At 39.6% G+C, this 26,101-nt stretch overlaps 1 protein-coding gene across 1 annotated transcript in view; it reads right to left on the bottom strand.

Moving 5' to 3' along the window:
- CSMD1 (CUB and Sushi multiple domains 1) overlaps positions 1–26,101 on the bottom strand; it is a 2,070,704-nt gene that overhangs the window by 680,480 nt on the left and 1,364,123 nt on the right. Inside the window, exon 7 of the mRNA XM_070781602.1 lies at positions 20,873–20,950. Coding sequence (XP_070637703.1) covers positions 20,873–20,950 — 78 coding nt within the window. The remainder of the gene's footprint in view (positions 1–20,872; positions 20,951–26,101) is intronic.

The following is a 26,101-nucleotide window of genomic DNA, read 5'->3' on the forward strand; positions in this document are numbered from 1 at the left end:
GAGTAGGCCTCACAGTCAACAAGAATATGAAATGCAGTACTTGAGTGCAGTCTCAAAAACAACAGATTGGTCTTGGTTCATTTCCAAGGCAAACCATTCAGTAGCACAGTAATCTGAGTCTATGCTACAACCACTGATGCCAAAGAAGCTGAAGCAGACCGGGTCTATAAAGACCTTCTAAAATTAACACCACAAAATGATGTCTTTTTCAACATAGGGAATGGGAAGGCAAAAGCAGGAAGCCAAGAGACACCTGGAGTTAACAGGCAAGTTTGGCCTTGGAGTGCAAAATAAAGCAGGGCAAAGGCTAACAGAGCTTTGTCAAGAGAACTCACTGGTCATAAAAAACACCCTTTCCCAACAACACAAGAGACAACTCTATACATGGACATCACCAGATGGTAAATACCAAAATAAGATTGATTATATTCTTTGAGCTGAAGATGGAGAAGCTCTATACAGTCAGCAAAAACAAGACCAGGAGCTGACTGTGGCTCAGATCATGAGCTCCTTATTGCAAAATTCAGCCTTAAGTTGAGGAAAGTGTGGGAAAATAATAGACCATTCAGGTATGAGCTAAATCAAATCCCTTCTGACTATGCAGTGTAGGTGACAAATAGATTCAAGAGATTAGATCTGGTAGACAGAACATCTGAAAAACTATGGATGGAGATTCTTAACACTGCACAGGAGGTGGTGACCAAAACCATCCCCCCGAAAAAGAAATACAAGAAGGCAACATGGTTATCTAAGGAGGCTTTAAAATAAGTAAGAAAAGAAAAGAAGTGAAAAGGAAGGGAAAATGGGAAATATATACCCAACTGAAGGAAAACTTCCAGAGAATAACAAGGAGAGAAAAGAAAGCCTTCTTCAATGAACAATGCAAAGAAATAGAGGAATACAATAGAATGGGAAAGACTAGAAATATCTTCAAGAAAATTAGAGATACCAAGGGAAAATTTCCTGCAAAGATGTGCATGATAAAGGGCAGAAATACAAGCTAACAGAGGCAGAAGAGATTAAGAAGAGGTGGCAAGAATACACAGAAGAACTGTACAAAGAGATTCTTAATGATACTGATAACCATAATGGTGTGGTCACGTAGAGCAAGATGTCCTGGAGTGTGAAGTCAAGTGGGCCTTACGAAGCATTATTACAAACAAAGCCAGTGGAGGTAAGGAAATTCTAGCTGAACTATTTAAAATCCTAAAAGATGATATTGTTAAAGTGTTGTATTCAATATATCAGCAAATTTGGAGAACTCAGCAGTGGGCACAGGACTGAAAAAGGTCAGTTTTCATTCCAATACCAAAGAAGGAAAGTGCCAAAGAATGCTCAAGATACTGTACAATTGTACTCATGTAAGCAAGGTAATGCTTTATGTTTTAAACACTAAAGGCTAGGCTCTAACAGTACGTGAACCAAGGACCTCCAGACGTACAGAGGAACCAGAGATCAAGTTGCTGACATTCACTGGATAAAAGAGGAAGCTAGGGAATTCCAGAAAAAACATCTATTTGTGCTTCATTGATTCCACTAAAGCCTTTGACTGTGTGGATCACAACAAACTGTGGAAAAGTCTTAAAGAGATGGGAATACCAGACTACCTCACTTGCCTCCTGAGAAACCTATGCAGGTTAAGAAGCAACAGTTAGGACCTCAACTGGAACAATGGACTGGCTCAAAATTGGGAAAGGAATTCATCAAGGCTGTATATTATCACCCTGCTTATTTAACTTATATGCAGAGTACATCATGAGGAATGCCAGGCTGGATGTATCACAAACTGGAATCGAGATTTCCAGGAGAAAGATTGGCAACCTCAAATATACAGATGATACCATCCTCATGGCAGAAAGCAAAGAGGAACTAAAGAGCCTCTTGATGAGTGAAAAAGCTGGCCTAAAACTCAACATTCAAAAAAACTAACTTCATGGCATCCAGTCCTATCACTTCATGGCAAATATGAGGCAGAAAAGTAGAAGTGACAGATTTTATTTTCTTGGGCTACAAAATCACTATGGACAGTGACTGCAGGCATGAAATAAAAAAGGTGCTTTCTTCTTGGAAGGAAAGCTATGACAAACCTAGACAGCATATTAAAAAGCAGAGACATTATTTTGCCAGCAAAGGTCTGTATAGTCAAAGCTATGGTTTTTCCAGTAGTCATGTAAGGTTGTGGGCGTTGGACCATAAAGAAGGCTGAGTGCCAACTAACTGATGCTTTCGATCTGTGGTGCTAGATAAGACTCTCGAGAGTACCTTGGACTACAAGGAGATCAAACCAGTCATTCCTTATGAAAATAAACCCTGAATATTCATTGGAAGGACTGAAGCTCCAATACTTGACCATCTGATGCAAAGAGCCAACTCAGTGGAAAACACCCTGACACTGGAAAGGATTGAAGGCAGAAGAAGGGGGTGACAGAGGATGAGATGGTTGAATGGCATCACCAACTCAATGGACTGAACTTGAGCAAACTCTGGGAGATAGTGAAGGACAGAGGAGCCTGGCATGCTGCAGTCCATGGAGTCACAAAGAGTTGGACGTGACTTAGCAACTGAACAACAACAACATGGATGTATTAACTAACATTTTACTGGTAATCATTTTGCAAAATACACCTACATCAAATCACTACCTTGTATTTGTACATCATCATATGTCTGTTACATCTCAATAAATATGGAAAAGAAGGATCAACATAAATCAAGCCTGCTTTCTGAAGTAAAAATAAGAGGTCTATTCATTATAAATTAATTCATTAGGTTCATTACAGAAAATGTAGATGAATTTTGGGAGCTAGTCTTTTGATGACATTTTTTCAGGGACACTTAATTTGACTGATAAAATCTGATTCCAAGCTTGATAAGGGAAGCCATCATTCTTATTTTTTTAGTTAAAAGATGGGTACAAAATAAAGTTGTCTGGGGGCTAATTTCACTCATTGTGTTGAACTGAATGACTCGGCAGTCTAATTGTCTTTTGCAGGGTAGAAATCCCACCCTCGTGACACTATCATTTGGTGCTAAGTTTGGGTTTATTTCTATGGAGTCAGATGTGGCTCATCTGTTTGAGTTCTGGGTTTCATGGATAATGACAGTGGCTTGGAGCACGCGTTGGAAAGGCACTCGTAAAAGGTCTGTCTTTTGTAGGTAGCAACGTGACCTTAGGGAAGAGCCTCAAAGTCCCTTAGTTTGTTTTTACTTTTGCAAAACAGGAGGAAAGACCACGTAAATTATAAGATTGGCTTCTGGCCTGGTTCTTTCTATTTGGTGGCATACTGAGGAATTTTTAATGGAAGTGTCTTTTCCATATTTTGCAGCAATGTATTCAAATGTATGAACAGTCATCAGTGATGTGGGTGAAGGGCTAAAGAATTGTATTGAAGCACATTACAATATAAAATATCCATTTGAGTCCAATAAAAATATAGGATCCCATTTAGATTTAAAGCTGTGACTACAAATGTGACCTAATCACACTTCTCTCCTTGAAGTAACTGTGTGCAGTGTAGGGGGTCTTATGTCCTGGTGTGCCTGGGAACTGTCCCAATTTAGACCTGCTGTTGTTATGTCCAGTCTAGCAATTATAGCAAGCAAAAAAGTCCCAGGTTTGGAGAACAAAGTATATGGTTACCCTGTGGACAGCAGATGAAGGAACTGTTGGTGGCTGTCTCCTGTTTGTAGATGGGTAAGATGAGACAGCAGCTATCATAGCTGATGAAGAACAGGGGAGCTATGTTTAAGGGGCAATCAATTCTGCTTCTATCTTAAGCCTATGAATATTACCCTTAAAATAAATTATGAAAACAGGCTCCTTACTGAGAAAGCTATAAAACTTAAGACCTTTACAATAGGAAATTTTTCTGCTTTTATTTTTCCCTACTTTTCTCGCAGATATTCTCTGCAGAAGTGCTGTTTTTCTTCCGGCTTAAATAGACTGGTCTCTAGGTAATTCTTTGGGAGCTCAGCCACTTCAGAGTATTGTTTACCTGGTGGTTTGCTTTGAAAGCCACATGCTGGGCCGGCAGCAACTTCAGCCCCGTCTCTCTGATTCATGGCTGATGGCCTCTGCAAACAAACAGCTGTCTTGAAGACAGCAGGACCTTGAGCTACAGTAAAGTCCAACCTGTAAAAACACTGCACTTCTGCTCCACTTAAGGCTCTACAGAGAGGAGGAGTTGGTGGAGCTTTGGCCATCCATCTTGGTCCTCTGTCTGCCAGGACAGATGTCTCCATTACCGTGGTGTTGAGAGATCAATGGACCTTGGAGTCAATTCCATTCCCCCCTTTTCACTAATCCTTATTCCTCCTTTCTGGTCATTCTCATTGCTTACCCGAACTTTAGTATTACTCCTTTTTATATCTTAAAAGTTTTGTGCTGTGCCGTATTGCTCAGTCATATCTGACTCTTTGTGACCCCATGGACAGTAGCCCACCAGGGGGTGGGGATTCTGAAATTTTTAGTAAAACCCAAAAGTATTTCTTTGCTCACTAAATCTATTTATAAAGATTTTCAGTGTGTTGGGACCACAGAATACTGAGTCTGTGTAACTGTTCTAAAGTAATTGCAGCACCTTCGTGTTGAGATTAAATAAAAGGACATAAAAAGGCATCCGTTGAGCACAGTGAATATTTGTTGCATGGATAAGTGAATGAGTACAACAGTATTTTTATCCAAAATCAGAAATATTGTCTCTTTTGTCTTGAAATGGAATATAAAAGAAATGTAAAGCACCAATTTTAAATGTGGTAAGTCTTCAAGTTTTTTTTTTTTTTCTTCAAAATTCCTTTAGAAAGATTGATCTTCCAGTGATATTTAGAAAGATAAGGTAATTATTACAGAGAGGAATTTACCATTCAGATACCAGACATGGTATTTGCTTTGTGAACCTGGGTACCCCACTGTGAGTCTCAGTTCCATAATGTAAAATGGACATAGTGATTTCTTAGATGGATTCTAAAAATTAGTCTTTCTTATATGTGTAACGGAGAAGGCAATGGCACCCCACTCCAGCGCTCTTGCCTGGAAAATCCCATGGACGGAGGAGCCTGGTAAGCTGCAGTCCATGGGGACAAAGAGTCAGACACAACTGAGTGACTTCACTTTCACTTTTCACTTTCATGCATTGGAGAAGGAAATGGCAACCCACTCCAGTGTTCTTGCCTGGAGAATCCCAGGGACGGGGGAGCCTGGTGGTCTTCTGTCTATTGGGTTGCACAGAGTCGGACACCACTGAAGTGACTTAGCATAGCATATATGTGTAAAACTTTCTTACAATGGACATGCCTAATAAATATTAGCAACTATTTATAATTATTATATGTAAAATGAAATGGTGGGAAAAAAACTGTTGACAAAAGTGTGTAAATTCTAGATTTTGAGTGAACTGAAATTTAGTGTCCCTTCTGCAAGATTTCTCTAAACGACTCTGAATTTTCTTTCCTCCTCAATTAAAAAAAAACAACAAAACAAAACACTTAACAGTTTATAAGTTCCAGGTGAAACTATAGCATGATGCAAATTCTGACATACTGTAAAGAATGAATAATACCTTAAAGCTATAATCATCAAGCCTTTGGGATAGTGGTAAAATATACAAATAGAGGAATGGAACAGAATAGGAAGTCTAGAAGTAGACCCAAACAAATATTACAGCCAACTGATCTTTTCTGACAAAGGAGCAAAGGCAGTACAATGGAGAAAAGATTGACATTTCCACAGATGGTGCTGGAACAAATGGACATCCACATGCAAAAAAATTAACCTACACACAGATCTTACATTCTTCACAAAAAATTAGCTCAAAATGGACCAAAGACCTCAATGTAAAATGCAAAACTATACAACTCCTGGAAGGTAACAGGGGACAACCTAAATGACCTAGGGTTTGTCAGTGACTTTTTAAATGAAAATGAAAAAGAATAATCTGTAAAAAATTGAGATGTTGAACTTCATTAAAATTTAAAAATTCTGCTCTATAACATGAGAATAAGAAACTAAGCCACAGATGTGAAGAAAATATTTACAAATGATACATCTGATAAAGAACTATTATTCAAAGCATACAAAGAACTCTCAAAACTCAATTGTAGGAAAATCAAAAACCCCAAGTAAAATGTGTTAGATATTTTGACAGATACTTCCCAAAGGAAAATATACAGATGACAAACAGGCTTATGAAAAGATACATCATAAATCATCACAGGAATGCAGATTAAACAACCACGAGATACCACTGCACACCTATTAAAATGGTAAAAATTCAAAACATGGGCAACACCGAATGCTGGTGAATATGTGGAGCCACAAAAACACTTATTCATTGCTGGTGGAGATGCAGTTTGCCACAGCCACTTTGGAAGACCATTTGGTGGTTTCTTACAAAACTAAACCCACTCTCACCATATGATCCAGCAGTCACACTTCTTGGTGTTTACCCAAAGGAGCTAAAAACTTGTGTCCACACAGAAACCTGCACATGGGTATTTACAGCCACTTTATTCCTAATTGTCAAAATTTTAAAATAATGAGAATGTTATAAAATGTCAATAATGAGTAACTTCCCACACTATACGTGGTATTTTACATGGTAGGCTGTGGATTAATAGAGTTCTTGCATTAGGAAACAAAACGATAATAAACTTAAAACAGAAATCTCAAATTTGCTAACCTTGGACAAAATACTGGAGAGTGCTTTGCATTGCATGTGGGTAAATACTCACAGTTCTGTTGAGGGGTTTTCAAATGGGAGGGGGGCAGTCCAGTGGATGTCTCAGTCAGCTGTGGGGGGGGGGACATGTTCCAAATAGGTTTTTGTAATCAAATACCTGTAAGTTAACTAACATTTGCAATGTTCAGTATTCACTAGACTTAAGTTCATTCCATGATAACATCACTGCCACTCTCAAAATCTAATTTTATTTGGTTTTATTAAGGGATGAATACAGTTGTAGGGAGGTGAAGAGAATTACACATAGTTGCCCAAAGCTGATTTTATCTTTGCTAGGGCTTGTACAAAGCAGCCTTTAGTATGCTTTTCTGCTATGTGATGTAATTCAAATCCTTTAAAAAAATGGATAACTATATTTTTATTTTATAAATTAGCAAATGTTGAGGTTTTAAAGTGGGTGACTTATTTGAATGCATTAATTTTAAAAAATTATTATCACATTTTCTTAAAATCACAGTCAGCTACATTGTCTGTGTGTGTGTGTACATGTGTGTGTGCATGTGTGTGTGTGTACACATGTGTCTGTGTGTGTGCATGTGTGTGTGTGCGTCTGTGTGTGTGCCCATGCACGGGATGCTGAAGGGCCATCTTCAGTGTCATGGTACTTCTGTGGCTGCTCTTCTGTCTCATCCACCGTATCAGTCTCAATGGGGAGAGGTTAAAAACTTCTGGTGTGCAATCTAGTTTATAATTTCCCTTTGAATATAAATAAGCATTTAAAAACTGATGTTTCAAAATAAAATGTTCACAGTCTACCTGAATGAAGTGGTGGCTTCATTTTACATGTAACTATGATAAAGGTCTGCATATTTTCTATCTTAACAAAAATAAATAATTACAATGAATATTGCTATTAAGTATCTGTTTGTGCACTTTGGGCACTGGGCTGTTTTATGTGACCTGTAATAAGTGAATAAAACAACCCTAGAAGGTAGATATTGTCATTAGTATTTCAGATATTAGTAAATTAATGTTTAATACTATTTTATTTGGTTACTAATTCCTATTAATTTTAAAAAAAGGTAGGAGGCAGTTATAGTAATTAAAACAATGGCTAAAGAGACTATATAACTTGAATATTGTCAGAAGGAATTTGAATCTATACTTTATATGGCTTCAAGATCAATACACTCTGGGATTATCTTGACTCTGCTGTTCTTTCATTTCTCTGGGAAGGCGGTCTTCACCCAGATCATAAGCTGGGATGCCTGGGTTCCAGTCTCATTATTAGCAGAGCCATAACTTACAATCTTCTCTGTCTGGAGCAGACCTCAAATCAACTTTGTGATTCATTATGCGACTCTCTGAGAGAGGTATGATCAATAATTGCAACATCTATTGGTTCCTATTTTCCCTCTTTATAACGGTAGCAACGGTGTTCAATTGTTTGGGCTGAGACGCCTGAAGCCCACCTCCAGGTCTCACCAGCAGCCATGTGGCTGTGCGTCCTCACTGGCCCCCAGGCACTGACTCTCACATCCCCACAGGGATGACTCAGAACGAACACTCTTCAAGGCGCTCGTCAGCTCACGTGGACCTCATCCCACCCACCCAAAGATTCCCCAGAAGAAGCTTTCCTGAGGAAAACACAGGGAGACTTAAAATAAGAAGGGGATCAGAAAGTGAGTGTGTGTGCGTGTGTGTGTGTGTGTGTGTGTGTGTGTGTGCCTGCATGCGTGTGTGGGTGTTGCTGAAGTGTAGGGCAGTGATGCTGGAGAAGAACAGGAGAACGAGATCACAGAGGGCCTTCCGGATGTTGTCAAAAAGTAGATTTAGAGGCACAAGAAATCTCTGGAGCCTGTGAAACAAGGGTGAAGGCCTGATCGGATTAAAATTGTAGAGCTGTAATGAAGAATTTGAAAATTAATGTCCTATACCAAAAACACTTCACGTCCAATAAGAAATGCTGAGTTAATAACAACAAGAAAAGGAATCACTCAGATTGTCTCATATACTAAGCTTCATTTTACCAAAATACACTCCAATTAATCCTCGTAATAGACTGAATTAGTAACATAAAAATCATGAGAATATTATGATTAGAGTATATCACAGATATATAAGCAGACATTAACAGGGTATCTATTTATTTGTCTTCCACCAGATAAAAGAAAATTATTATTCTGAAGGGTGATAGTACTGGAGAAAAAGGTTCACATATTTTACAAGAACATCCAGAGAAGAGATTTTTAGTTTGTCATTTTCACCGCTAAAAGGAGTGAAAAAGAGAAATGAAGTTATTCCTTCAACTAAAGCAATCTTAAATATGCCATTGTGATGCAAATAGCATGTAACATAAAACTAAAATTGGGTCAGAACAAGTCATAAATGGCTTTTATACGGATTCTAGAAAATAGTGCCTGAAAAAAGGATGGCTGCTTGCTTGGCTGGAAGGATAGACTATAGATTGCTAAACCCTATTCTTAGTGTACTGAATACATAATGACATGGATGTAAATAGTAGATCAATCCGCAAATACTTCTACAGTTTATCAGAGGATCCTGCTTATTTCACAGGCTTCCCAAGTGGGACCAGTGGTAAAGAACCTGCCTGCCAGTGCAGGAAACGTAAGATGTGGATTTGACCCCTGGGTCGGGATGATCCTCAGAGGAGGGCATGGCAACTCACTCCAGGATTCTTGCCTGGAGAATCCCATGGACAGAGGAGCCTGGCAGGCTACAGTCCATGGGGTGGCTCACAGAAATTACCACTGTATTCTTTGCATGATATATTAACTTAATGCAACTAAGATCTTCTAATTCTTACAGATCTTTAAAAAAAATAACATATGAATTAGCCCTTACAAAAAGTACAGATAACTATATGAGATCACTTTTTCCAATGTCAGAAACCTACAAAGAGTTGTGAAATGCTTTTTATATGTACATCTGCACGACAAAGCTGTAAAGATTTTCCTGGGGCTGGCGGGGGATGTGTGTGGAGAATTTCTTACATAAACTTGGATTTTTACTTAAAGCTATGACATTCCCAGATATATGATTAAAGTATCTTGCTTGGATGTCACATGGTGTATACTTTTTCATATGCCTTTCAAACTGACAATTCAAACTACAAAATAGGTGATTTAAACAGGAAAATTGAAGTCCCTGTAAAGTATTATAGTAATAATTGCAATATACAGTGTTCACAAAATATGGTGCTTTCCATTTCCAAAGCACTTTACTAATTAATCTCAGCTTATCTCCTTGACTTTCCATATATTTTTCACTTATTTTAAAACATAACTTGCTTTTCTTTCTGGCATAACAACTAGTTAGTAATTGTCTCCATCTGCTTCCTCTTTATGAAAATAATGCAAATGCATCGAACCCAAGGGATGTGACCAAATCAGTACTGTAACAAATAAATAGAATCATTTGCTGTAATTAAATTATCTAATTTAATCCAATTAGTGCAGCAATTAATTTGGAGAGATTAGTTTAAAAAATTGGTGAATGCTTCTGAAATTAAATATCATCATTATATATCATTGAAGATTTATACTAAGGCTGTTCCATTTTGCATTCAAGACAAGAGAGTAAGAGTAAGTAAGGGAAACAAAATTGTCCATTATAAACCTAAAAATGTATGCTAAATCAGAAAGAAAAGATTAAGAATCTTAGAAAAAACAACAAGAATTTGTAAAATATGTTTCTTTCATTCTTTAGCATTTGAATTAAGCTTTATTTCCATAATTTGAATTCCCTTATGTCATGATTAATACAGCTCATTTGAATTCCCATGAAAAATCTTATAAATCCTGAGATTATGAATGAGAACATTTTCACAGTTTCTTTGCCTTCTATATACAGGCCACATAAGTAGCCAAGATTTAAGATTTAGGATTATAAACTGAAATGGCCTTCAGGAGGTAAGCAGGTCTTGGGGTTCTGGTCAATGGGGTTCACTCCTCTTCTGCACAGGGCAGCCACCAGCCAGCTATTCCTGCGGACGTCAGGCATGACTGCAGACCCAGCATTGCCAAACCTTCCTGCTTTTAAAATAAACCAGAATCTATGTTTTCTACATGGAAATCTATGAACTAAAAAGGAGATTGGCTCTGCAAAAGACCCTTTGAGGAGGATGAAAAGACAAGCTACAGATGGATAGAAAATATTTTCAAACCACATACCCAACAAAAGATTAGTATCTAGACTACAGAACAAATGCTCACAACTCAACAGGAGAAAAAAAATAGAAAATGGGCAAAATATGTGAACTAACATTTCACTGGAGATTTAATACAAATGGCGAATGAGCAGGTAAGACATTTACCATCATTAGCCATTAAGAAATGCAATTTAAGACCATAATAAGATATCAATGGCTACTTATCAAAATAACTCATTAAAAAAAAAAAGTGTTAACACCAAATGCTGGCAAGCATGCTGAGAAACTGCATCACATATATGTTGTTTTGGGGACATAAGATGGTACAGCTGCTCCGGAAATCTGTTTGGCAGTTTCTTATAAAACTGACGTGCTATCATATGATCCAGCACTTACTCTCCCAGGACTTTATTCAAGAGAAATGAAAACCCATATTCATGGGAAAACTCTTCATTTCACAATGTCAGTAAGAGTTTTGTTCTTAAGAGCAAAAATTGGAAGCACACCCAGTGTCATGCAACAGCCAATGGTTAAACAGTGATATATCCCTGCCGTGGAGAATCCTATGGCAACAAAAAAGAACCAAGTACTGATACACACGACCACTCAGATGGTTCACAGGGGAGTTGTGCTGAGGGGAAAAGCTGGTCACAAGAGGTAACAGTGTACGTTCCGTATGCGTGGCACTCTTGAAATAACAAACTGACCAAGTGAACACTAGCCCAGGAGAGCATTGCGGGCAGCCTCGAGGGGGGCACTGCTGTGTGCATTGACTGTAGGACTCCACACAGGCGACGCAACTGTGCAGACCCACACTCACACACACACCCACACACGCATGAGAGCGCCCAGGGAAAACTGGTGAAGTTTGAATAAGCTCTGTAGACTGTCCCAAAGTCACTTCTCCAGTTTTAAGATTATCCCACAATTAGGGAAATCAGGTGAAGGTACAAGGCCTCCTTGTAGATTTTACTACAGTTTCCTGAAAATCTATGATCATTTCAAAATAAAGTTTCTTTTTGTTGTTGGTGGTATTCTTGTTAAAAAAGAGACTGGCAACCCAGAGACAATGTGGAGGATACACGATAGGTGTGCCAGTCTTTAGAGGGTCACCTGTGAAGCAGGTAGGTGTGAGTGCACCAGCTTCTTACCTGAACCTGAGTGCTTGAGAGTCCCCTGAATAACTGAATGAAGATGGGCATCTCCCCTCCTCCCTCCGTTGAAATAAACAGGCAGAAACCACGCTTCTCCTCACCTTTCCCATGAATGCACAAACTGCTTCTCTTAAAATCAACATAAATTATCAGCACTAACACCATTGATCAACATCAGTTCATTTATCTCTGAATTTCTTCTTCAGTGAGGCAGGGTTATCAATCTGGATAGACTGTCACCCTGAAAGCTGAAAGTCAAGTTCAATTTTACAATTCTGTGATTCTATGAAAGGACTTAATCTGAAAGTATTTTCAGTATTCTCCTCTCACCGTTAAAAATGTGTTTTAAATAAAATGATGAGGCTTAAGGACTGTGCGTCTTTTCTGAATTCCGCTTGATGTTCTGAGTACTTCTTGGTTTTTAAGTCCAGACTTCCCTATCTATCTTTATATCAGGGCTAATTAATTTAACTGGCAGACTTAGTTGCCTTGTGTATAGAATGGAAGGTTTTAATTTAATTCATAAAGGAGCTACCATGATTAATTAGTTTAATCTTTAGAGCTTCTGACTGAAGTTGCTCAGTAGCAAACATTTGATCATATAAGATAATTAAATTACAATGAAATAGTAATAGCAATTTACTCTCCTAACAGCTACTGGAATTAGGTACCTGTGTTGACACACAACACCAACAGTCCCACAGTTCTCTACAGTTTCAGAGTGTTTTTTATCCACTTATGTGGGAAGATTAAGTTATTTTATAAAATTTAATAAAAATGTGTGTGATATGTTGGGTTTCTAAAAGGTAAGTGATGGAAATGCTAAGATATATACTGCTCTTTCAAGTCTGCTATAATCTGTAGGGTTTTTCCCATTCACTTTTTGAAATAAAAGGACAAACCTGTAGTCATTTTGCACACCTTTAGTTAATTGATTATCCTCTGTAAATATATGCTGAACCCATTTATAAAGGATTTTACTTTCTATTGCGTTTACAGCACAACTGAACCAAGCTATATCTTGCTTCCCATATTTTAACAGATTCTTTTTTTCTGGTTACTTAAGAAATTACGTATGTAAATGATGTGATAAATAATTGATGAACCTCCTAGCTTTGCTTCTAGTCACCAATGATGCCATTCTTCCCAATGTATCTAGATAGCAGTTCTCTTCCCAGCAAGATTTTCCTTGGCATTTTAAAAGATATTTTAGCTCCTGCAGTGACAAAGGCCTATTTAGAAACTGCAAGCATAATTTACTTACCTGATTTATGAAGCAATTTGTACAACCTACTATATTCATGCTAGATGGGAATGGATCTTTGTTAAGAAAACAAGGTTCTTTAACAATTGCAAAACTTCATATTGTTGCATTTTATGATGAAACAAAGCAGATAGGGGCAATTATCCTTTGTGTTTTATTAAACCTTGATAGAACTGTTAGAGGTTAATGGAGCTATTATTTTTTCCACTGTCAAAACCTGCTTTAAAGCAAGATCAAGAGCACTCAGTGCCAGAAATCCAGCATAGAGCACAGCAGACGTGCCTTGTTTTAGCAGTTTTACAAATCACTTTGGTCTACCATCATTCAAATAAATCACCCATTAATACTAGAGCAATAAAGTCCCCTAAAAACAAATGATGATGGGTGACATTTCCAGCAATGTAGTAACAAGCTTAGTGACCATAAAAATATTATTGTAAAACAAAATGTGTGCTCTTTTTTGTAACTGGATAAAGCAAATCCTGTTAATTTTTAAAGACAATTCATGTGGGGATTCATAAAACAATAATATATCCAGTTACCTGGTGAAGTGTGGTCTGATGAAAATGCTGTCTGCAAGTTATTTCTGGAATAAAGTTTGCGAGGTGGAAACCACACAAAGCATCATCTATAGCTGATGAGATTGAGGGTCGTGGTGTGACTTCTGCTCCCTGAGAAGCCTGTCTTAGCCCTATTAAGGGAGTCACTCGAGTTTCTTAACAGCCTCACTCCATTCTCCTCCCCTCATCCCATCTCATGACCACAGCCCTCTTCAAGCTCCAAATCCAGAGAAGCACCTGGAGAGTGGCAGGGCTGGCTTTCTCTGTGGTTCTTCAAATGCCCTTTCTGAAAGCCAGCATGTCCTAGTCATCAACTCAGTAACAAATGGATTCATCCAGCAGTGGCATAGTGGAAAATTAGAGTGTTGTATTTTCTAGCCTACTAGAGCACAGAATCCAGGCTGACAATGAGGTTTTACTACCAGACACTGTCACCTTGTTACAAAAACTTGAAAAAGACTCATTCCTCATGGTTTTAATGTTTCCTTCCATGCAGCAGGTATAGGGATTCCAAGACTATGGTATTTTATTTTAATTGACCAGTTATTTAATTAGTTGTGCCTCATTCATATACTACATATAATTTTGGTAATAAGAATGATTTTCTCTTAACCATTGCCAAGCACATGTCTATAAATGAGAGATTTGAGGGAATCAGTCACTGACAAGGTACAATATAGAAAACACAGTGTCTTGGAAAACATGGTGTCTTGACTTGCAAAGGACCTAATTTAATGTTGTTTAACATCCTGTCTATGGATTCTTACATTTTATGGGTTGACCTACTACTATTCTGAAAGCTAATAAATTTCTATTTTTACTCAATGCTCAATAAGTGTTGCTATCTTTCTTATAATGCTCCTGGTCTGATAAACATTTACATGGCTTGAATGACCAGGAGACTCATTTCCTCTAGGAAAAGAATGTATTTTTAATATCTCCATCACAGCTGTCGGTCTTTCCTCAAGGTTTTCATGCTGAAGGCATGAAGATGACATGGAGCACAAAGACCTCACTGAAGGAGAGTGTGACGTCACCTTGCCATGCTCCTTCAGGCCTCCACACAACTAGGAAAGTCAGTCATTCAATGGACAAGTCCGCACTGGCGGACAGATTCTTTACCGCAGCACTACCTGGAAGCCCATATGTATCACATACTGTGATAAATGATACAGAGAAAAGCAGAACAGGTAACCAGAGGGGTAAAGTGATCTCTGGGCAAGGTGTGCAAAAGGTATGCAGGGTGACCAGTGAGAGCCCAGGGAGCAGGTAAGCTCTGAGAAATGATGTGAAGGAAGGGAGAGATAAGGCGCCTGGGGGAAACCACCTCAGACTGAGGAGACAGAGGAACGAAGACTGAGGTGGGAGCTTTAAGAACTAGCCCCAAAGCTAGTGGACAAGGGCTGGGGCAGAACAGATGGGGAGCAGGGGTGAGGTGGTCCTGTGGGTCTCTGTAAGGGACGTGGGCTCACTTGGGCGGTGATGGGAAAGCTTCAAAGGGTTCTGAGCAGAAGAGTGATGAGATTCCACAGATGAGTCCTTCCGATCACTCTGGATGAAGTGTGGGGTCTTGACCGCAGGGACACAGGCAGCGATAGGAATCTGGGGTGAGATAGTGAGTAATGCACCTAAGAACAGTGGTGGTTTGGGGTGAAGAGATGTGGTTGGCTTCTGACGTGGCTGGGGCAGCAGGCTGGCAGGGCAGGGATGGCGCCGGGCTCTGGGTCTTCAACAGGGAAGAGCAGTGGCCTTTGTTCAGAAGGAGAGAGATGCTTATTACACTTGCGTGTGCAAATGTTGGGTGGGCAGGTGGACGCACCAGTGTGGAAATGGAGAGAGAGGTCTAGGGCCATTAATCAGAGATGCTTCATTCTGCTCCAGCAGTGGATCACACTGAAACTGCTTTCCAGTGTGACTATTATTGGGATGCTTTGCCTTTCCTTTATCTCTCGTTTTACCCCTATCTCAAAGGGATTAATGGTTTCTTTGTTTCCCATTCCTTAGCTTGCACTAATCCCTGTTTACAGAGAGAGGATTGAAAGGAGAGTCTTTTTCTGGGCGGAGTCCATTTTTGTGTGTGATTATGTTGCTAAGTGTGGAGGCTGACAGGAATGGAAGAAATTATGAAAGACAAGATTAACTCTTTTTTTTTTTTTTTCCATTTAACACCCTGGAATGTAAGTAAAAAGGGAATATTACATACTAATATATTCCATTTGGTCTTAAATTATCCCAAACATAAGAAGACAAGGACTGAATGTAGTGATTTTAGTGATAAGTGGATGACACAGTGTGACCCAGCACAGCTAGCATGGTCATTTATAAGGATGTATTTTAGAAAGTGGATTAATGAGCCACACCATGTTAAGAAGCTAAATCAAATATTACATTGTTACAACTGCATCTTTAACTGTACATTGTAGCTAAGGCATCATTTACACTGTTGCCCCAAAAAATGGAACTACAAAACTCGTAAAATGTGCCCTTCCAAATAACTGTGTCTGAGGCAAAAGAGAAAGACAACATATTATAAAAGACAATATTTGATCAATTGTCTTTCATTAACAGGACTATTTGGCAATTTTGAATAAATATCATTCTGTTTCATTTCAGATATTTTTTCAGAGGTGGAAGAAAATTGATTGCCCATGGAAACCAAGACAATGAAATAAATGGCTTACAGTCAAAAGTAGAAGAATTTTAGGGTCATTAATTTCATAGTATGCTGTTGTTATTTTTTTCCCAAGGGTTTATAACACAATGCATTATATTTTCCCATTTTTCCACCATGTTTCAATCAGCTTTACATTAAATAATGGCTCTGAACCAAATGTCCTATCCTGTTTGGGTATAAACTGTTGTAACTGCAGATGCTTAATACACAGCATGTGCCATCAATTCTTCTGACTGAGTTACAACAAATCAATAGTGGATTTGTAAAGTCATTTGTCTTTAACTTTACACAGAGAGAACAATCTCTAGCTGAAAAATAACAACCAAAGCTTTTGTTTGTCCTTCTCCCTACAGAGTTCTACATTTTTGAGTTAGACGGGCAGTAATGGATTACCTACCCTCCTGACTCTCACACTTAGGGCTGCTAACATTGTATTCTGTTGCATTGTATTCTGTAGACAAGAATGGCAAGAAGAAAAGGAAGAGGAAAGTAAGTCTACAGCTGCTGCTGCTTCTGAATCACTTCAGTCGTGTCCGACTCTGTGCGACCCCATAGACTGCAGCCCACCAGGCTCCCCCGACCCTGGGATTCTCCAGGCAAGAACACTGGAGTGGGTTGCCATTTCCTTCTCCAATGCATGAAAGTGAAAAATGAAAGTGAAGTCGCTCACTCCTGTCCAACTCTTAGCGACCCCATGGACTGCAGCCTACCAGGCTCCTCTGTCCATGGGATTTTCTAGGCAAGAGTACTGGAGTGGGGTGCCACTGCCTTCTCTGAAGTCTACAGCTACCACCATGTAAGGTACCAAGCGCTTCCAATCCCAGAATAAAGAGGAGCCCCCGACATTATTCAGTGATGCAAAGCAGATGGGAAGGAGCTGACTGAGTTATCCCAGGTACCCTTCTTGCTGTGTGCTGCCCAGTAATGCTGGGATCTTTTAAAGCTTTAATTAACTAGATACTTACAGCATTCTGCAGAATTAATACCTTGATTATCTTTGGGGTTTCCTGCAAACACTGTTAGTTAATAATAAATGAAACTGATGAAAAACTAAATTTGTAAGTCATTTCATTCTAAGAGATGATGTAGAAAATGGCCCTCACTCTATAGATGAGTTGAAATATCTACACAGCCTTTCAGGTCACTCCACCTTATATGGTTAAATTGATGCATGTTAAGGATTAGAGTGAATTGTTGAGGTTTAATTGGTAACATGCAGTCAGGGCAGGATGGAGGAACAAATTGACTTAGTGATTCCAGGGCAAAATCCACAAATGATTCATCAGATTTCATTGAGAGGCATAAAAGTGAAAATATGTAGGGCTTTTGCTCCACAACATGGATATTTTTCCTTCTTCATTTATTTAATCATCAAACACCTGTTAAGTGCTTGTTAGCTTGGGTTATATTCCATTTAATATATATTCTATCGTGTGTGTATGTGTGTGTTAGTTGCTAAGTCATGCTCGACTCTGCAACCCTACGGACTGTAGCCCACCAGGCTCCTCTGTCTATGGGACTTTCCAGGCAAGAATACTGGACTGGGTTGCCATTCCCTTCTCCAGGGGATCTTCTCGACCCAAGAATGAACCTGCATCTCCTGCATTGGCAGGCAGATTCTTTACCACTGAGCCACCCCAGAACCCCATTGTGTATGTACAACCACTTCTTGAGCCAACTCTGAAAGACAGTAGAGGACACAGAAGCCTGGCAAGTTACTGTCCATGGGGTTGCAAAAAGTTGGACGTGACTTAGCAACTGGACAACAAAAACAAATACCACTTCTTTATCTATTCATATGTCAACATTTAGGTTGTTTCCATGTGTTGGCTATTGCAAACAGCGATGGAGGGGGGATAGATGGGGAGGTTTGAATTGACTCGTACACGTTACTATATTAAAAATAGATAACCAACAAAGGCCTACTGTATAGACCAGGGAACTCTGGTCTATACAGTAAAAAAGGAAAAGAATTTGAAAAAAATAGATCCAGGTATACACATAATGCGATCACTTTGTTCTACACCTGACACCAGCAATATTGTCAGTTGACTATACTCTAATACAAAGTAAGCATTCAGAGTAAGAGGACAGCTGCTCTTGTCAGTCACTCCTGTCATTCTGCTCCACACCTGTGACGGGCAGCAGACGCAGGCTTTGATCAGGGGGTGGGCAGGCAGAGGAGGCGGTCAACGGATAATCACACAGCCTCTGCTGTCCCATTTCTTACTCTGTGAGGAGTCTCGGGAAGAAGACAGACTCATAAACAAAAACGTCCAGGTAGAAAGAAAACTATCAAAATAGAGGTCCACACAGATGAGGCGGGCCAACAGCGAATCATAGCTGTCAGATCCCAGGCTAAACATTTCTGTATTTCCTTACATCCTTTCCCAAACCCTCAGGGGGTGAGGAACTGAGATCCAGAGCAAGCTACGTTCGTTGTGCCAAGAGGGCTGTATACTTAGATTTAACCTCAAGAACATCAGAGGCTGTCGTCTCCAAGAAAAATCCCACACTCAGGGCAAACCACAAGTGAAGAAAAGTGAAAGTTAAGTGTTAGTCCCTTAGTCATGTCTGACTCTTTTAATCCCATGGATCATAGCCTGCCAGGCTCCTCTGTCCGTGTAATTCTCCAGGCAAGAATCCTGGAGTGGGTTGCCATTCCCTTCCCCCGGGGATCTTCCCAATCCAGCGATCAAACCTGGGTCTCCAGCATTGCAGGCAGATTCTTCACCCTCTGAGCCACCAGGGAAGCCCAGAAATATAGAGGCCATGGCTTATTGAATGGCTTGAAAAAATAATGAGACAAGTACCAAAGACACAACGTTTAATATAAATACTGAATGTAAATAAATCAGATAATCTGTATATAAATGACTTAATAAGAGTGTCAGCAACTGACATGCCTGCAGGAAGCCTCACCATATCTATAAAATGCATGCATCATCTTTGTGCGCCCCCTTCTATTCCATCACAATGGGAAGGGGGTCACTGCTTCCTAGGAAAAGGTTGTATCCTGGATGGGGCTTTATGGGCTCTGTGTCCTGGGCTCACCTCCTGTGAGGAGTCAAACTATTTCCTAAGATCTTAGAAAACAAGGTCAGTGCTCTGGGCCCTACCTCCTTCTCTGGCAAGTAAGATCCAGGTTGTTTGAAATCTTGGCTGACCTACTATGTACAATCGTCCCTTCTTCTCTTTATGTACAGCAAATTCCTAACGGATGTGGTTGCAGAATGCCCACTCCCTGCCCTATACTGGAACAGGCAGTTATAAACACCATGCTTCATCTACTCAACAAGAATCATTACCATTTTACTTTTATAAATGATGCAACTTGGATTTGAATACAATCAACACTCTCACAGCTATTGAATCCTTGTCTCTCCAGCTTCAAAGTCTGTGTCCTCTTTTCTCTGAAGCACTTAATTTAGTTTCCTCAGACACACCTTCCGCGTGAATAACATATTACCATTTATTACAAGGCTGATCTTAGAAGGCTTGCAGTTTCCTCAATTCTTCATTTCCTCTAATGATTAATTTTCAAGTCTAACAAAAACGTGGCGTAATACTGCTGAGAGATAGGACGGAACGCTTTCTAATACCACTGAGTTATGACTCATTTGTCAATTTGTATTCAGATAAGGACGCAGACATACTTATTTTCTTTTTCACATTCAAGCTCCTGCTTGAATGTGGCACTAAGAGATGCATTTGATGTCTGCCTGCTCTGACCTCAGACCTCATGTCGATTTGATGGAAGGGTTCACTCAGTACATAGTTTCTCTGTTCCTATGGGCCGCTTCTGCAAGGTTTTTGTCCATAAAAAAAGTCAACTGCAAAATAATTATAAACACCACATCCCCCATTTTAGGAAACATTCTGAACTAAAAACTAACAACAGCAAAATACTAAACCTTTATTTTGAAATAATTACTTGCTTTCTTCTTGCCCTCCGGTAGTTTTCTTCCTTCATTAAGCCCGGTTCAATTTGAATAATACTGCCCATAATTATCAAACAGGGAGTATATCCTTGAGTATATACTAGAATGGAAAGAGAAACTGGGATCAAAACACCTGAGGGTGGAACGGCTACTTAATAGAGAACTCTGGAAGGTCCAGTCTCAGACAGTGGCCCATGAGGGCAGAGGGCACAGGCAGGTGGGAGATACATTTAGAATTAAGATGATCACACGGTCTCTCCAAATAGAGTGGAGTTAGTGCAGACTCTCTCTCCCAGAAAATACTTTTGAATGTTTTGAAGTAGGAAAGCAGAATGAGATGCAGTGGGGAAGGCAGTTTAGAGAAGCACTTCTCCAGAAGCGCTCCCCTCTAATGGACACATTCATCCTCATACAGAGAGAGGGTGACTTACAGACAGAGTTCTTATGGCTGCTGTCCTTGCTGGGCATCACCTTGACTCCTCTTGACTTCAATTCAATTGCCTTTTTCACTGGAAGAAACAAAAGAAAAATTATCAGCTAAGACTCAGAGCAATACCGCGAAACTGCATTTTATCTTCACAGCATCTCCAGTCATAACTGCTTTCTTACCAACCCCTGGAATAGGGACATGTTCTAAGGGGTGAATGATGCAAACTAAACCAGTACAAGAGCTTGTGAATAATTAATGCAAGGCTATCTGCCAGCAAGATCGTATCTTATAATCACAGTGTTAGAAGCAAAAATAATATGTGGTGAGACTATTATCTACATCCAAACCTGCTTGCCACCACTTTCTAATTCTGTTACATTCATGAAAAATTTTGAGGACAGATAAAAGGTATTTGTTTATTCATCTAGTCCTTTAATCACTCAAAATTTAACAAATATTCATTGGTGGGGAGCTAGTATGAGGAAATCCTGTTCTGAGTGCTTGGAATAAAATGCTAAATAAGAGGACACCAGTACTTCCAGACTCTCATAACCTATAGGCAATATAAAAATACATATATGGTATTGATTTCTAAAATTATAGTTCTCAACTGTAAATATTTCTTAATTTTTCTAAGCCCTACATCAAATATTTTAGGAAATTCTACTTGTCTGGTCATTTCTGGGGGGTAAAAAGTGGGAAGTCATTTGTGGGATGAAACTAAAAAATGAAATTTTAATATGAAATAATTTGCTTTAAACATCAAACTTATATTTTATTAAATTAAAAAATAGCAAATATTTATGATTTACGTGCTTAAATATGATTTACATATATGGACCTAGAGTACCATGAAGCTCTGTGTTCAAATTTTTGCTCAGAACCTGGTATCTACGTTGCCTGTGTAAGTTACCTCAGAGCCTGTTGATTTATCTGTAAAAGGAGTGTGATGGTTAGTTTATATGTCAACTTAACTGGGGCACAGAGTGCCCAGATATCTTGTCAAATGTTTTCCTGGATATTTCTGTGAAGGTGGTTTTGGAAAGAGAGTAAGTATTAAATCCATAGACTGAGTAGAGCAGCTTGCCCCTCTCCAGGTGGCTGGACCTCATCTAATCAGCTGAAGGTCTGAATAGAAAACAACACTGACACTTTCCTGAGCAGAAGAGAATTTTTCCTGCCTGACTGCCTTCGTCCTGGGTTATGCTCTTTGCTTTGGAGCCAATTCATAACCATTACACAAGCATAATGGCAAGCTGATACTGAAAGTGAAAGTGGCTTAGTTATGTCTGACTCTTTGCAACTCCATGGACTGTACAGTCCATGGAATTCTCCAGGCCAGAATACTGGACTGGGTAGTCTTTCCCTTTTCCAGGGGATCTTCCCAAACCAGGGATTAAACATGGGTCTTCTGTATTGCAGGTGGATTCTTTACCAGCTGAGCCATAGGAGAAGCTCAAGAATACTGGAATGGGTAGCCTATCCCTTCTTCAGTGGATCTTCCAAACCAAAGGATTAAACTAGGGTCTCCTGCATTGCAGGCAGATTCTTTACCAACTGAGCTATCAGGGAAGCCCAAGCTGGTATTATTTCTACCTAAAAGACCACTGGATTATTTTTAAAAATATTTTTTCTAATTTTTATTTTTTTAAAATAATGAAAGCATAATAACTCATTTGCAGGAGACTTGGAAAATACAGAGCAAAATTACAGATAGTTCTGCTATATACTACAATTATTTTTTTCAGTAGATAAATTAAGATTTTTAGTTGGAGTTTCTATATCAAACTCTCAAAAATTAACAGTATGAAAACAGAGAGAAGTAGAAGGATATAGTAGACCTGAAAAGCATTATGAACCAATTCAACATGATTAAGATTTATACAATGTCCACACAACATCAGGGTACAAATTCTACTCAAGCTCCCATATACTATAAACCAGGAGATATTGGAACATATCTAGACACACAAAACAAGGTCTAAAAATTTCATGGTCTAAAGAGGTTGAAATCGTGCACTCTTTTCTCTTATCACTGTGGAACTATGTTAGAGATCAGTACATCACGAGAAATGCTGGGCTGGAAGAAGCACAAGCTGGAATCAAGATCGAAGGGAGAAATATCAATAACCTCAGATATGCAGATAATACCACTCTTATGGCAGAAAGCAAAGAAGAAGTAAAGAGCCTCTCAATGAAAGTGAAAGAGGAGAGTGAAAACATTGGCTTAAAACTCAACATTCAGAAAACTAAGATCACAGCATCTGGTCCCGTCACTTCATGGCAAATAGATAGGGAACAGTGACAGACTTTATTTTGGGGGGCCCCAAAATCACTGCAGATGCTGACTGAAGCCATGTAATTAAAACATGCTTGCTCTTTGGAAGAAAAGTTATGATCAACCTAGACAGCATATTAAAAAGCAAAGACATTACTTTCCCAACAAAGGGTCTATCTAGTCAAAACTATGGTTTTTCCAGTAGTCATGTATGGAAGTGAGAGTTGGACTATAAAGAAAGCTGAGCACTGAAGATCTGATGCTTTTGAACTGTGGTGTTGGAGAAGACTCTTGGTAGTTCCTTGGAAAACAAGGAGGTCCAACCAGTCCATCCTAAAGGAAATCAGTCCTGAATATTCACTGGAAGGACTGATTCTGAACCTGAAACTCCAATACTTTGGCCAATACCTGATGCGAACAACTGACTCATTTGAAAAGACCCTGATGCTGGGAAACATTGATGGCAGGAGGAGAAGGGGACGACAGAGGATGAGATGGTTGGATGGCATCACCAACTCAATGGCCATGAGTTGGAGCAAACTCTGAGAGTTGGTGATGGACAGGGAGGCCTGGAATGCTGCAGTCCATGGGGTTGCAAAGAGTTGGACATGACTGAGTGACTGAACTGAACTGATGTTAGAAATCAGTATCAAAGGATATTTGAAAAGATCCCACATATTTTCAAGTGCAGTGCGACATTTATCAAGAGAGATCTTCGACTTAGCCATTGAAAGCCTCAAGAAGGTTAAAAGAGTGAAAAAACACAGAAGATGATTACAGAGAAGAAAGCATTTAAATGAGAAATTAATGTCAAAGAAACTTAAAGTATTCTTGATTTTTAAAAAATATTCTTATTTGCATGATCTCTTTGTTTCCATGAATCTGCATGTTTAGCTGAACCCAGGAGTGATGAGTGGAATGTTTCCTTCTTCACATAATACAACAGGGTCTGGCCTTGGATTTTGAATCCTGGTCCCAATCATCTAGTCATGTGGCCTGACAAAACATTTAAACGTTGTATATGTGTGCTGTCAAATCTTTGCACATGAGCATGAGTTCTTCTGCTGTGCATTTCACAAGGGAAATTGGAATGGTGAAGGGACTTTACACACCTTGACAGTTCACTGAGGAAGTTAGTCCTGTATGGTAATGTGGTTCTAACTGATCATTCTGACCAGCGCCACGGCTAGATGGTGGGACTCCTGAAGTGGACAGCACTCCTGGCGGACACGGGGTGCCCCCCACTGATGGCGCCACATGGAAGGAGTGGCCAGTGGCGGCTGCTTGCTGCCAGTGCCCTCAGGGGACCCTCAGGGACAGACTGCCAGGGCCCATGTCTTCAGGGACAGATCATGTCAGGGACCACCCCATGGTCCCTGGGATGGGGTACTCTATCCCCATGGGATGGAATACAGTTCCAGAACTGTTTCCAATGGCCCTGGTGTCACTGAGGCCATCTGAATGAACCCTCGTGCAGCCCCCTGGCTCCCTCTGCCCTTGTTGCTCTGTATCCTCCCGTCCACAGGAGTCATTCCACAGGATGCTCCCCAGTAGGCATCCCCACCTCGCGTCCACTGAGGACACCCTTCCAGAGAACTATTCATCTCCCTGCTCCCGCCACGTCTGCCTTTCATGCTCATCCGCATCTCCGTGTCCTGGAGACAGACAGCACAGCAAACAGAAGCCACATCAGGAACCCACTGTCCCTGCTGAGGAGGCGTGGTCTCTGCATCATGTCTCCCCAGAGCAGGGCTTTGCTCTGAACCAGGAAGCCTCGATATCTCTCCCATGACACCCAACTTTCTGTTTTGAAACAACTCTATCTTGAAGTTACTCAGGAGAGAGAAGACAAATGCACAATAAGTAACGAATGGGGCAATCGATGCAAGATAATAAAGAGCATAAAACTCAAAACAAATGTCACCCAAAATAAACAGATAAAACAAACAGGACTTGATGCTTTCAGAAAATTAAAAAAAAAATGAGTAGCCTTCAGGGTGCAATAATAGTATCTGAATATATAAGACTTTAGTGAGAGTATAATAAATTTTGTAATTTTGCAAGTAACTCTATGTAGCTGAGTGAAGCTAGGGAATTCGCCAGGGAAGTTTATTTGTTTTGTTTTTCCCAGTATAATGGAAACTGTTGTACTTGCTCCCCTCCTCTGATTTCTGGCTGGTTTTAATACATCCTCTTACTGGACAGCCCTGGTTCTTGGCAATGTTGTAAAGAAACGGAAGAGACCCTCTTCAAAGGGTCTCTCCCATCATCACCCCTGAGGCCCCTCCCATCATCGACCCAGATTCCGCCTCCCTCCCTACCCCTCAGGAGAGATTTCCACTTTACAAGCAGCAGCCGTGAGGAAGAGGGTAGCTCAGGCAGACAGTCGCATCCTCAGAAAGACCAGGGACCCAAAACAAATTCCTCCATAGCCCTGTTCTTTCCCACGAGTGCCTAGACAACTGGTTCTCAAAGCTTGGAAAGAGTGGTAGAACACTCTTCCTGAGTCATAAAAATCCTAAGTTGCTAAATGCAGAGGCAGAAGTTGTTGAGAAACCTCACAGACTACGGAGGAAACTGTTTCACACATGTACACACATCAACCGCTGACAAATCTAAAGAAGCCAGGGTTTGGAATTAAAAATATAAGCCCTGTGTATTGGTCATATTAGTAACGCAGAGCATTATTGTAATTTTACTAAAATTTCTTCAGGCTAAAAGATTCCATCTATGTGGCTTATCAAAAGAATATTTACTATTGTTGATAACAATAATAGTGAAATCCTTGGAAAGGCTTTGTATTGCAAGAGCTCACTACACACACACACATACACACACACTTTCACATTTATGTTACATATTATATAATTTATGCTATATTTATATATATACATTATTTACTATATACTCATATATGTAAATGTTTACATATATTATTATTGCATACTTAAA

The sequence above is a fragment of the Bos indicus genome, chromosome 27 (genome assembly GCF_029378745.1).
Source record: "Bos indicus isolate NIAB-ARS_2022 breed Sahiwal x Tharparkar chromosome 27, NIAB-ARS_B.indTharparkar_mat_pri_1.0, whole genome shotgun sequence".
Classification (NCBI taxonomy): domain Eukaryota; kingdom Metazoa; phylum Chordata; class Mammalia; order Artiodactyla; family Bovidae; genus Bos; species Bos indicus.